Below are 12,741 nucleotides of genomic sequence, written 5' to 3'. Positions count from 1 at the left end.
CGCCCAGGGGCCGGTCGTGTGCCCCAGGGAGCAGCGGGGCCGTGCAAGGAGGAGGAGGAGGAGGAGGGAGGAGGGATGGCAGGGCAGAGGGGCTTGTGCATCCACTGGAAAGAGAACAGACATCAGACAAATGACTGCCTGGCGTGCACTACCCCGTCCCCACTGTCACCTCCGCGGGGACTCATGGGTCAGCGAGTGCATCCGTCGCCCCCACCCGCTGCAGCTCCTGGGCGATGCTTGCACAGGGCCTGGGGCGCCTCGGCGCGCCGCACCGGGCAGGGACGCCTCAGCCCCCGGCACGGGCCCACCCGCACCCCGGCTGCCAGTGCCTCTCACGCCAGCCCTCTCCCACCCTTCTCTGTTGGAGCCCTGGTGCTTTCTCTGGCATTAGCCCCCTTCCCGTGCAGGGGCACTGCAGAGTGCCGGCCCCAGCAGCACTGCACACCACGAGTTGCATGCTGCGTGCGTGGGGAGAGGCAGGCTGAGCGGCTGCACAGGTTCGTGGTGCTGCTGCAGGAGCAGGGCTGGCACTTGTGCTTTCCCTTCTCCCGTGCCAGCGTTGCTCCCTCCCGCGCTGCCGCCGGTGTGTGGGCCTGAACTGGACCTGCTGCACGGCTCTGCGTGCGTGCATGTGTGTGTGTGTGCGCACGCGCGTGTGTGTGTAACCCCAGACCCTGCCGGAGTGTGCGCGAGACAGGGTCTGGGCACAAACCCGCTCTGCCGGGAAGTTGTATCCCTGCACGTGAAGGCACGTGTCTGTACCCAGGGATGCACACGGGGTGTGTGCACACGACGGAGTGCACGTGGGGGAGTGCATGTGGGAGGGGTGCAGACAAAGGGGCACGAGAGGGTGCACATGGAGGGGCGCACACAGGGAGTGTGGACAGCGGGTGCACAGGAGAGGGTGCGTGTGGGGGTGGCACAGGGGAGGGGTGCGCACAGGGGTGCGTGTGGGGGGTGCGCACAGGGGTGCCCATGAGGAGTACACACAGGGGGGTGCACAAGCAAAGGTGCACTCCGGGAGTGCGCACGGAGCAGTGCAACGGGGTGTCCATCGGGGTGCCCGGGGGGTGCACACGATGGGGGGGGGGCGCACAGGGGGGACACGGTGCTGCGCGCGCGGCCCCCCCCCGCGGCCCGGTTCCCGATGGCGGTGGCGCCACCTGGCGGCGGCTGCCGGGACCGCGCGGGCCGGCGGAGCCCGGGACCGGCGCCGAACCGGGGCGAGGAGCGCGGTGCTCGGAACCGGAGCGCGGAACCGGGGCGCGGTGCTCGCAGAGCCGCCCCGGCGCGGGGCCCAGCAGGGCACAGCGCCGGGCCGCGGGCGCCGAGGCAGCGCCGGGCCTGCACCCACCTGGTCACACGAGCACTCGCTGGGCTGCACAAGCACCTGCCAGGTCACACAAGCACGTGCTGGTTCACCCGAGCACCTGCCAGGTTGCACAGACACGTGCTGGTTCACAGGAGCGTCCTCCAGGTTGCACGAGCACCCGTGGGTTTGCACGAGCACCCACCCAGGCACACGAGCACTCACCTGTTTGCACAAGCACCCGCCCGGTCGCACAAGCACCCGCTGGGCTGCACAAGCCCCTGCCCGGCTGCACGAACACCGCCTGGTGCGCGAGAGACCCCAGGGCCCGGCTGTGGGGCAGCCCAGGGCCCGGCTGTGGGGCAGCCCGGCGCTTGCAAAACTCGGCGCCCCCGACTCTGAGGGGTGCAGGGCCCAGGCCGCCCCACGCCGCCCCCGCCTCCTGCGGCCTCCCCCCACCTCTATCCCCGCCAACCAGTAGCCGGCTCTTCAGTTTTTAAAAATTTTATTTATAACAATATCTGTTTTGTTTAGTTGTAAAGTAATCCAGCAAAAATTATTAAAACATTTCCCCCCAATAAAAGGATGGGGTCGCCCCCTGCCCTCCCCCCACATGCGTTCATTTATTTCTACTATAAAAGCTAGGTCATTTCCGTGTTTTGTTTTTTTTTTTTTTTTTGAGTGTCTTTTTTTTTCTCCTGTTAAAAAATGTGCATGTTGGAGAGCGGGCGAGGTGCAGGCAAGCCGGAGCGCAGGACCGCGGTAGCCGGGCCCGGGGGCTTCGCCAGGTGCCCCCCCAGCAGCGGGGAGAGCCGAAAATGCCACAAAGGGAAGGGAAGGGAAGAGAGAGACGGGGGGAGCCGAGAAAGGTGGCGGGGGGAGCGCAGAGGCCACGTGGTGGGGAGGGGGGACGGGGGAAGGAGGCGGGGGGGGAAGGGAAGGAGGACCAGGATGAGGGAGGATGCAGGGATGGGGAGAAGATGCAGGGATGGGGGGAATGGGGAGAGGATACAGGGATGTGGAAGGGATGCAGGGATGCGGAGGGGATGCAGGGAGCGGAGAGGTGGGGGGAACGGGGGGGGGTGCAGCCCCTGCTCTTTGCACCCTCCTGCCTGGACCCTTTGCTGCCTGTGCCCTGCTTTTTGCATTATCCCCTTGTCTCCCTTTAACGCGCAGCGCCGGGCACCGGCCCTCGCCGTCCCTGCGCCGCGGCTCCGCGGCCCGTGCCACGGCACGCCAACCATCCGGCCCTTCCCCACACTCCCAAGCTGCCCCCGCGCCCCAGATCGACCCACGGCCGCCACGGGGGAAGGGAGGGGGGGCCCCATGGAAAGAGATTTAAAATAAACCAAAGCCAGATCTGGCAATGAGGGGCACCAAGGCCCGGTACCGGGGAATATACAGGTAATAATACTGCTCACATAGAAAAGTAATAATCCTTCATTTGTACATTTATACAGTGGCTCTCGGCTCCCCCCGGCCCCCCGCCTGCCCCGGGTGTCCGTGCCCCGCAGGCACCAGCCCGTCCCTGCCCTATGCCAGGGGGTCGGCCAGCTCGTCGTCCGCCCCCCGCGACAGCAGCTCCCGCTTCTCATCGGTGCTAGCCAGCGAGTTGCGGCTGTTGTGGGCGCCCATGTACAGCGTGGCGTAGACGGGGTTGGTGAAGTTGGTGGGCTGCGGAGAGGAGGGCGAGGTGGTCGGACGGGGGCACGGACACCGCGTGCCCCCGCTGTGGCTGTCCCCGGAGCCGGCCCCTGCCCCGCGGGTGCCGGACCCCGCACGGGCGAGCACCCGCCACGCGCTCCCGGTCCCCCGGCCGGCCCCTGCTGCGGCACTGGCCCTGCGCCCCACCTTGTCCGGGTCCAGGGCGAAGTCAGCGTCCAGCAGCTCCCCCACGTCGTCGTCGGGCTCCCCCTCGTACATCTTGTAGGTGGGGTTCCCGATCTCCACGTTCATGGCACCGTTGGTCATCCGCTGGTGCTGGAAGCCCTTAGCGCTGGGGGGGGGCGCGAAACGGGGGTCAGCGCTGGGGGCACCGAGAGGGGCGAAGGACGGTCCCGTCCCCCAGCCCAGGCTCGTCCACGCAGGGTGGCACGGGTCTCCCCCGGCGCCCCTACTCACCCCTTGATCCTCCACTTGTACCAGACGAAGGCCACCACGGCAAGGAGGATCAGCAGCAGCAGGATGGGGATGACGATGGAGGCCGCTCCTGCGGGGCCAGAGGCGCAGGCGGCCGTCGGCAGGTGCGCAGCGCCACGGGGCCCCCCGCCCTGCCGCCCGATCCCGGGCCGCCTCCGGCCAGGAGGGATGCCGAACGCTGGAGGAAGAGCCCTGGCTCTCCCGGCCACCGAACCGGGCCCGCACGGGGCGGGTGCTGGGCAAACCAAAAAGCCACGCGAGAACTGCCGCCTGCTACCCCCGCCCTGCCGAGCACGGCCTGGCGCCCCCCCGGCAGCCCCCACTACGCACGGCTGCTCTGCTGCTCGCTGACGACGAAGTCCTCGCAGCGCGGCCCCGTCAGCCCCGCTGGGCACCTGCCGGAGAGCCCGGGGTTAGCAAGCAGGGGAGGCGGGCGCGTGGGGGTGGGGGGGAGCAGCTGCGGGGCTGGGGCTGTGGGGATATGGGGGGGGCTATGGGGGGCGTCTGGGGGGATGGAGGTGGTCCTTCCCCCACGCTGGGCTGCCCCCGCGGGTTGCCTGCCCGCCCCGGCCCCGGCCCCACTTACAGGCACTCGGGCAGCTGCGTCTTGTCGCCGACAGAGCAGGTGCCACCGTGCAGGCAGTAGTTATCGCAGGTCAGGCAGCTGGGTGCCACCTTGCCGTCCGGGCAGCTACGGGGCAGAGAGCATCAGCCAGTGCGCGGGGGCACCCCGCTCGCCCCGGGCCCCCCGGCCCCTCCGCCGCCCCCGGCACCTACATGCAGGAGACCTCTCCGCTCTGCTTGTTGATGTTGCACTTGCCCTCCTGGCAGCGGGAGCACTTGTTGTCCTGGCACTGGCTACCCTCGAACTGCGGCGGGCAGCGGCACTGCTTGGTGCCACTGGCCGTCATCTGGCACACGCCTTCGTTCTCGCAGTAGTCAAAGCACTGCCCTGCAAGGGGAGGGCAGCAGTCAGGGCGCGGGGCAGGCCCCACGCGCACCAGCGACCGTGCACCCACGGCATCGCGCCTCTGCCCCTGCGCAGGCGGCTCCCCCCGCTTTGCACAAAAACCACGATTATCTGGGAGCGCGGGAAGCCCTGGGCTGCTCCCTGGGCACGGGCGGCGGCAGCACTCACGGTACTGGCAGCGGTCCCCGATGAAGGTGGGCAGGCAGCGGCAGTTGGGCTGGTTGCCCTGGTTGACGGTGCAGCTGCCGTTGTGCAGGCAGTAGTCAGTGCACACTTGCTGGTTGCAGCGGGGCCCCGTGAAGCCGGTGGGGCAGCGGCACGTCGGCATGCCTGGCAGAGCGACAGAGCCGTCAGCCCGCTGCCCGGCCCTGCGGCACCCTGGCCGCCACCGCGCCGCCACCCAGCCTCACCGGATGGCGAAGCGGCGCAGGTGCCCCCGTTCTGGCAATAATCCCAGCACTGGTCGATCTGGCACTTCTCCCCGTTGTAGCGCGGCTGGCAGCGGCACTTGGCCTGCTTGCGGGCGTTGAGGAAGCAGCTGCCCCCGTTGAGGCAGACCAGGTCACACGTGTCCGTGGTGGGCACTGGGGAGAGGGGCCAGGTGAGCGGGAGCCGCTGCTCCCAGCCGCGGCCGCGCCGCCCCACGCCCCGGGAAGCACCTACCGACGGGCGAGACGGTGGGCGAGGGAATGACCACGCAGGTGCCGTTGTCCAGGCGCTTGCCGTTGGGGCAGGTGCAGACGGGGCCGCTGGGGCTGAGCAGGCAGAGCCATTCGCATTTCTTGCGGTCACAGGGGTTGGTCACTGCGAGGGCGCGGGGCGAGAGGCAGGCTGAGCTGATGCGGGGCACCCACAGCCCTGCATCGCCAGCCGGCGGTTTTCCCCGATACCTCGGCAGCTTCCCCCCACCACTCCACCCTGCTCCGGCATTCCCGGCTCCCCCGAGGATGCCCTCCTGCCACGGCAGGGAAACGCACTGGCTGAGCCTCTTCCTGGCCCAAAGCTCTTCCAGAGCTCCCCTCGCCCTCCCTGGTGCCCCATCCCACCCCGGATCACAGATGAGGCCCCCGCCCCCCCCGGCTCAGAGACAAGGCCCCAGCATCCCCATCCCGCGCTGAGATCGCCCAGCGCCCAGAGCTGGCGTGTACCCTCCGGCTGCTTGTACTGGTGGTAGAGCACCACGTCAGTGGCATGATTGAGGCCGGACGTCAGGTTGGTGACAGACTTGTGCCCGAACTTGTGGATCTTGAAGATGCGGTTGTTGATGTAGGTGACGCCGTAGATGTAGTCCTCAAAGATGTCGATGCTGAAGGGATGGCTCAGCCCTAGGGCAGCAAAGGGAGAACGCCCGTGGTCAGCAAGAGCTCAGGAGCCAACGGCACAGCCAGCTGCTCCCTGTGCAGGACAGGGCCGACGAGGGCCCCCACCCAAACGAGGCCTCCGGCTGGGCCGGGGTTGGGGGTACCGCGGTGCCAGCAGGCTCCAGTGCTGCCGCAGAGCATTCAACAAGGGAGAGCAGCCCTCGCTGCCGTCCGTTGGGCGTCTCCAGCCCAGCGCTGGGGTTTGCCCTGCCCCCAAGGTGCTGGGCACACGCGGCCCAAGCCAGGTCACAGGGGCCCCGGGGAGCCTGGGGGGGAGCTGGGGGTGCGAGGGGTTCCCACCCCGGAGACATCGCCCCTCAGGCAGCTGTTTCCTCCTCGCTGCGCTGGCGGGTCTCGGGGGCTCTGCTCACCCTTCTTGTTGTCGATGGCTACGACGGGGTCAGTGCCATTGAGCCGGATGCTGCCGATGACAGAGAGCTTGGCGTCGGCCCAGTACAGCCTCTCGTTGTGGTAGTCCACGGCCAGCCCTGAGGTGCAGGAGCAGACGCGGCAGTGAGGTGGGGGGCCCGTAGCCCGCTCAGCGCCCTCCCTGTCCCCCGGCCAGCAGAGGGGTACCCACGCCGCCCCTGTTCCCACACGCACTCCTCTCGTGGAGCTCAGAAGAGACCCAGGAGTTCTGGCTCCCTGGCCAAGCCTTCTGGCCCCAGTCCGGTTGCACGTCCTCCCCATCGCCCGTCTCCACCCCTCGTGCCCCTCCGAGCGCCTTTGCTCACCTGTTGGCCACTGGATGTTGTCTTGCACCAAGGTCTCCCGCAGTGTCCCATCCATAGCGGCCGTCTCAATCTTGGGGTGATTGCCCCAGTCTGACCAGTACATAGTCCTGCAAAGGACACAGTGGGTCATTCCCGGCAGGGGAGAGCAGGGCAGTCCAGTGCCCCCTGGGAGGAGGGACCCTCACCCCTTCTCCTGACACCATCCTAAAGTTATTGCTGAAGGGAGACGTGACAGACCAGCTGATTCCATCAACGCACAGCTCACGTTGACAAAGGAACAGAGTGACGCTGGGGCACAGGCATGTGCCACCGTAGAAGAGCTTGCGGTAAGAGGAGTGGGATGAGGGCAGGGTAAAGGGGAAGGGAGCAAAGCCTTGAGTCTCTCACCCCCTAAGCGGATCAACTACGATGGCGTGGGGTTCATCGATCATGCCCGAGATCAGCGTCTTGCGATTCTCGCCTTTCATCTGTGCCACCTCGATGACATCCCGCCCAGAGTCTGTCCAGTAGATGTTCCCAGCAACCCAGTCGATAGCAATACCCCGAGGCATCTTCAGCCCTGAGATCTGCAAAGAGCAGAAAAGAGGGGGAGGTCGGGGGAGAGAAGCCTCCGCCAGCGGCCGGGGCACCTCCCACTGCGGCCTTGGGCAGAGCTCACGTTGAGGTGGGTGACGCCGCCGTCGATCTGGCGCCGGTTGCGGTTGGAGGCAGTGGAGGCGGCGGAGGAGGCAGGCAGCTCGCGGTACGAGATCCTGCCGGTGTGCCAGTTGGTCCAGTAGATCTTGTTGCCCTTGACATAGATGTCCATGGCGTCGATGCGCACGTTCTCGTCGCCCTGGAAGGCCGGCTCGTAGGCCGAGTTGGGGTTGAAGGGGTACATGCTCCGGATCTTGTTGTCATCAGCAATGTACAGGATCTGGTGCTCCGAGCCTGCAAGGGAGGAGCTGTTAGCGTGGGCTGGGCAGGTAGCCCCACCGGGTCACCGGGAGCTCAGCACCCTCTTTGGCCCATTCTGCCAGGGCAGGACAGACTGGCAGGGCAAGGGCAGGACCTGGTGCCTTCCCTTCACGGCACCAGGCTCAGCATCCCAAAGGGCAGGATGCCCTGGCCTCCCTGCAACAGGCAAGGCGTGCTGCAGGGAGAAGAGGTGGCAAGGAGGGGAAAAGCAGCTGGGCCCTGTGGGGAGGCACGGATGCACTCGAGATTTGTGCACCCACACACACAGCGTGCATCCCCTCCTGACCTTCTGCCTTGCACATGTTGTCTGTCTTCATGAAGTTCTTGGCACAGCTGCACACGTGGGAGCCCTTGGTATTGTTGCAGAGCTGGGAGCAGGTCCCGAATCGCAGGCACTCGTTGACATCTGGGCAGAGGATGGGAGTTACCAGGGAGATCAGGCAGGTACCTCCAAACATGGCCCGGTCCGTCCCGTCCCCAGGGAGCTGGTCTGTGCTAACCAGGGCTCGGTGACCCCCTCGCTCCCCCCTTCCCCACCCTCCTGCCCACTTGGCATGAGAAATCTCCATCACGTTTGTGTCATGAGGACACCAGTTCTGGTTCCCCAGCTACTCTTAGGCTGTGAAGACATCCTATGGGTGAAAACGAACCATTAACCTGAGTCCTCTGCAGCAGAGGTGGGGAGTACCTTGGCAGGAATTCTTGTCTGGCACCTTCTGGAAGCCTCTGCGGCAGGTGCAGTACGTGGTGGACCGCGACTGGATGCACTGGGCCTCGTCCCCGCACATGGTAGTGTTGGTCATGCAGTCGTACGACTTGTGATCTGCAGCGGGACATCGTCTCAGCGCCTGCACCTTCCCGGTTTCCCCGGTGTGCAAACGCCAGCGTGAGCCCTCGCCAACTCCCCGCTCACCGTGGGAGCAGGACTCCTCGTCCGAGCCGTCCCCGCAGTCGTCGAAGAAGTTGCAGCGGAGGCCGGCGCTGATGCACTTCTTGTTCTCGCACAGGAACTCGTTCTTGTCCTGGCTGCAGCTCCGGGGCTTGGCTGTGGGGGACTCTGCGGGGGGACGGGGCAGTGGGCGCGAGCTGGGGCAGGCGGGGACCCAGCCCCAATGCGGGTATCCCACCCCGCGAGAGCAGTGGGCAGAGAACCTGGCAGCAGGGACCTGACAGGGCCGGGAACTGGGACCCCCAGGATTTGGACGGAAAGAGCAGGGCAGACTGAGGCCCCGACGCCGGGGTTCAACCCAGGGCTTCACCAGCAGCAGCCTGGAGACGGCGGCGAGCTGCTGGGGCCCGTCGGGCCCAGGAGGCCAGCAGCCCCCGCAGCGGCGGCCCCCCACTCACCGCAGTCCTTCTCGTCGGTGTTGTCGCCACAGTTGTCAATGCCGTCGCACTGTCGACCGATCCACAGACACACCCGGTCGTTCTTGCAGCGGAACGGTCTGTTGGGGGGACACTGGAATTTCACTGCACCGGCAAACAGAAACAAACGGTGACGGTGAAAGGAGACGCCAGAGCCAGGCTGTCGTTTGTCCAGAACCGCTGCCGGCCCTGCCTGCTCTCCAGAGACCCGTCCCACGAGCGAAAACGGGCTCCAGAGACGAAAGCAGGGAGCACCGCCCAGCTGCCGACAGCTCCGCTGCGGGGGGTCGGCCCTCCTCTTCCCCCGCTCTCCGTCCTCTTCCTTCCCCAGCTAAGCGAGACGCCAGCACCCCGCATCTCCCCACAGCTCTCGCCGCTCCAAGCCCCAACCCCGGCCCAGCACTGCAGGAGCTGCCCTCTCCACGGGACCCCCCGCGCAGCCCAGTCCCGCAGGGCCCTGGCAGGGCTGCGGGGTCCCCTCCGCCCTCGGGGCGCCCGGGCAGCGGGCAGGCTCCCACGGCCAGCCGGCGGGTGCCCGGCGGAGCCCCGCGGTGCCACTCACAGCACTCCTCGGGGTTCTCATCCGAGTTGTCCCCGCAGTCGTCCTCCCCGTCGCACTTCCAGGCCAGCGGCTTGCACAGCGTGTTGTTGCACTGGAACTCGTCCAGGGGGCAGGTGCGGACTGCGGACGACACGGGCCAGGGCCCGTCAGCCAGGCGGGCTGCGGGAGCGCCCAGCACCCGCGGGGCCGCAGCCCCAGGGGAAGCACAGCTGAGGGCTTGGGAGGGCCCGTGTGCCCGTCTGCGCGCACACGGCGGGGCCGGGAGAGCAGAGCTGACAGACACCGAGCAGAGCTCCCCCGACAGCCTAGGACCCTGCCAGGGCGCTGCACACCAGCCGTCCCCGCTGCTGCGGCAGTCCCTGCCGGGCACTGGTGGGCGGCAGCGGATGCACAGGCAGACACGCAGCCCTGCGACGGACCCTGCAGCCCTCCCAGCGGTGACGCAGGAGAGGTCAGGGCACAGAGAGGGAAGGCGGTCAGCACAGGGTGAAAGGAGCCGTGACACGCTGGCGTTACCCCCGGTGCCGCAGTTCTCCTCGTCGGTGCCGTCCATGCAGTCAGCATCAGCGTCACAGCGCCAGCGCATGGGGATGCAGTGCCCGTTCTTGCACTGGAACTGGTCGAACTCACAGCGCGGCGTGCAGTCCTTCTGCAGGGGGAGGCAGGGGACACGGTGGGTCAGTGGGAATGCGGCCAGGAACAGGTGCTCGGCCCCTCCACGGTGCCCCCGTGCTGGGCAGGGCAAGGGCTGAGGATGCGGCCGGGGGCACCGTACCTCGTCGGAGCCGTCTGCACAGTCGTGGTCCCCATCGCACTTCCACCGGCCTGCGATGCAGCGGCCGTTGGCACAGGAGAACTCGCTCTCTGAGCAGGGCCTGGGCGCTGGGGGACAGAGAACACAGGGGCGAGCCCGTGAGCGCGGGGACAGCGAGGGGCTCCCTAGCTAAGAGCTTGGAGGGACGCAGGCCAGCACAGGCATCTAGGCACCCGGTGGCACAGGGGACAGGCTGGGGTGCAAGCAGGACTGGGGGAGCTGCCCCAGAGGGCATGGCTATATTGCCTCCCAGCTCCCTTCCCACCCCACCGCGGGGCTCCCAGCTCTTGGGGAGATGGGGGTCACGGGGGAACAGTACGGCCAGGAAGGCTCAATCCTGGCCACTTCTGCATCGTCCCCCTAAGGCAGCGTTAGCCCCACGTCACTGCTGCTCGTCTGCTCCCTTGACGTCGCTCCCTCCTGCCCTCCAGCTTGTCCGTGCCCCGTTTCCCCAGCGGCGCGGGCCAGGCAGCCCGGCCGGCCGGCGTGGCAGAGACGGGACTGCGGGGTGGGCAAGGGCCACAGCCAGAGCAGACGGGGCAGATTCTGGAGCTCAGCACGCGCCATGCACCGGCGGCAGCACCGGAGCCTTCCTGACGCGGACCCAGTGCAGGGAGAGGCTGGTGCAAATCCATCAGGGCTGATCCAGTCCCGACCCCTCTACCCTCACCTCTAGTTTATTGTTTTCATTTATTTTAAAGAGACTGTACATGGAATTAAAAGATTTTGGCAGAAACCTACCTCTGAGCGCCCCATAACGACAGTGTGAAAATGGAGAAAAACATAAGATGAAGTGAAATGGCACAAACTCAAAAACACAACATGAAATCAACAGAAAAGAAAAAAATTTACGCTCTAGAGGGAGACGGAGGCAATAAGGGGTGGGAAGAAGGGGCCAGGCCTCACTGGGACCCCAGGAGCTGGGATCAAGAGCCCAGCACTGCTCTGCAGGCGGTTCGTGCCCCTGCGGAGCAACTGGAGCGAGTCCCTGTCCACCAGCAGAGCCACGAGAGCCCCCGGCTGCAGGCACCGTCACCGCCCCTTGCTGCACAGCAGGACAGGTGCTGGCACGGCCCTGCTAACGAGCAGCAACTCATTAAGGGGCAGCAACTTGACTGCCTGCCACCGCCTTTCTGAACCATCTGTCTTCACACACACCTGGTCCAGGTCCAGGTTTGTGACTTGGGTTCAGCTTGTTCCAGACAGGCTGCAACTCCCCTCCCAAAGGCAGTGCACTCGCAGAGCCTCCCCGAGCCAAACTTTTTCAAACGATGCTGTCTGCCAAGCTGGAGCCAAACCACAGGGTGACGGTCTAAAGAAAATCGGTTCCAGAGCGAGGCCTGTCCCATCGCGCTGCCGGCCAAGCCAACGCAAGCTGCCTTGGGAGCAGCGCCTGCGAGCTCGGCAGGTGAGTACGACCGCGCAGGGGGTGAACTGTGCTGCGCACAGCCTGCGCGGGAAGGTGCTGGGGTCCGTCGCCTCCCCGTCACCTGTCACCACTTCTGACCTCTCCTTTAAACTGCCACAAGCTGGTGAACTTAAGAGCCTTGGCTGAGGGACCAAACCAGCCAAACGCCCTGGAGCCGCCACGCTAGCTCTGTCCCACGCGTGTGGGACACGGAGCCGGCAGAGGGCTGCAGCAGCATCCACACTGCTCTGCTCTCCTCCGCGCCCCCTTCTCCCACCCCGCAAAGGCGGCACGTACTGCAGCTCTCCTCGTCCGAGTTGTCCCCGCAGTCGTTGTCATAGTCGCACTGCCAGCGCCCCGGCACGCAGCGGTTGTTCTTGCAGCGGAACTGGTAGGGCTCGCAGGTGCGCTCGTCTGCGAGGAGGGGGAACACGACAGCTTCAGCATTGCCTGCGCATGGCCGGCCGAGGGGCGAGCCGTGCCACTCCGCTCCCCGGCTGCTGCCGCACCAAAGCCTCCCTCCGCCCCAGCTAGTTTGCCAGGGCGCCCGGGGAGGTGGAAGGGGACAGACAGCAGGAGCAGCCTGGCCGTCAGGGAAGAGGGGACCCAAGATGCCCTCGTGGCTTGTCTCCCTGGCCCTGCTCACCGCATTCTTCCTTCGGCTCGTCGGACCCATCCCCGCAGTCGTCCTCCCCGTCACACTTCCAGCGCGCTGGGATGCACCTGCCCGAGTCCTTGCACCGGAACTCGTCCACGCCACACGTCATTTGTGCTGGGCGGAGAGGAACAGGGTATCACCGACACGCAGAGGGGAGATGGGGTTCGCACTGGCCAGGCACGTTCCTTGCCCCCCAGGGCTCCCAGGCAGTTTTTCCTAGCAACCCAGAGCCGAGTGCAGCATCTCTCTTTGCAGAGATGGGGCAAGCCCCCACCCTTTCGTGCTGCCCTCCAGGAGAGGAGGCAACAGGAGGAGCATCGCAGTGGGATGGACCTAGGCAGAGCCAGCGCAACCCACTGCCTGCAGCATGTGCAGATCTGCCAGGACCAAGGAGGGACCCACCACCCCGCAGGGAGGGACGCACACAGCTGACGAGCTGCGGGGCAGCTCCAGGCATCGGTGTG

General features: G+C 66.6%; 1 protein-coding gene across 4 annotated transcripts in view; it reads right to left on the bottom strand.

The window, feature by feature from the left end:
- Positions 1-1,797: 1,797 nt before the first annotated feature.
- LRP1 (LDL receptor related protein 1) overlaps positions 1,798-12,741 on the bottom strand; it is a 95,459-nt gene continuing 84,515 nt past the window's right edge. For 3 of the 4 annotated variants that reach the window (XM_064498435.1, XM_064498436.1, XM_064498437.1), the window contains 23 exons: positions 12,266-12,391; positions 11,917-12,033; positions 10,173-10,279; positions 9,914-10,046; positions 9,398-9,517; positions 8,818-8,940; positions 8,384-8,527; positions 8,159-8,293; positions 7,757-7,876; positions 7,172-7,443; positions 6,901-7,079; positions 6,514-6,620; positions 6,151-6,267; positions 5,567-5,743; positions 5,082-5,222; positions 4,829-5,002; positions 4,587-4,748; positions 4,226-4,400; positions 4,035-4,139; positions 3,779-3,843; positions 3,431-3,518; positions 3,161-3,305; positions 1,798-2,983 (listed from right to left, as the gene is read on the bottom strand). In XM_064498435.1, the coding sequence (XP_064354505.1) occupies positions 2,843-2,983; positions 3,161-3,305; positions 3,431-3,518; positions 3,779-3,843; positions 4,035-4,139; positions 4,226-4,400; positions 4,587-4,748; positions 4,829-5,002; positions 5,082-5,222; positions 5,567-5,743; positions 6,151-6,267; positions 6,514-6,620; positions 6,901-7,079; positions 7,172-7,443; positions 7,757-7,876; positions 8,159-8,293; positions 8,384-8,527; positions 8,818-8,940; positions 9,398-9,517; positions 9,914-10,046; positions 10,173-10,279; positions 11,917-12,033; positions 12,266-12,391 (3,173 nt within the window). In that variant the 3' untranslated portion in view covers positions 1,798-2,842. Of the gene's footprint in view, positions 2,984-3,160; positions 3,306-3,430; positions 3,519-3,778; positions 3,844-4,034; positions 4,140-4,225; positions 4,401-4,586; positions 4,749-4,828; positions 5,003-5,081; positions 5,223-5,566; positions 5,744-6,150; positions 6,268-6,513; positions 6,621-6,900; positions 7,080-7,171; positions 7,444-7,756; positions 7,877-8,158; positions 8,294-8,383; positions 8,528-8,817; positions 8,941-9,397; positions 9,518-9,913; positions 10,047-10,172; positions 10,280-11,916; positions 12,034-12,265; positions 12,392-12,741 lie in introns of those variants that run through there. The other variant, XM_064498438.1, reaches the window with a different exon arrangement.

This window comes from Dromaius novaehollandiae, chromosome 28 (assembly GCF_036370855.1).
Source record: "Dromaius novaehollandiae isolate bDroNov1 chromosome 28, bDroNov1.hap1, whole genome shotgun sequence".
Classification (NCBI taxonomy): Eukaryota; Metazoa; Chordata; class Aves; order Casuariiformes; family Dromaiidae; genus Dromaius; species Dromaius novaehollandiae.
The sequence above is the reverse complement of the archived record's forward strand: the minus strand, read 5'-3'. Positions and strand labels throughout refer to the sequence as shown.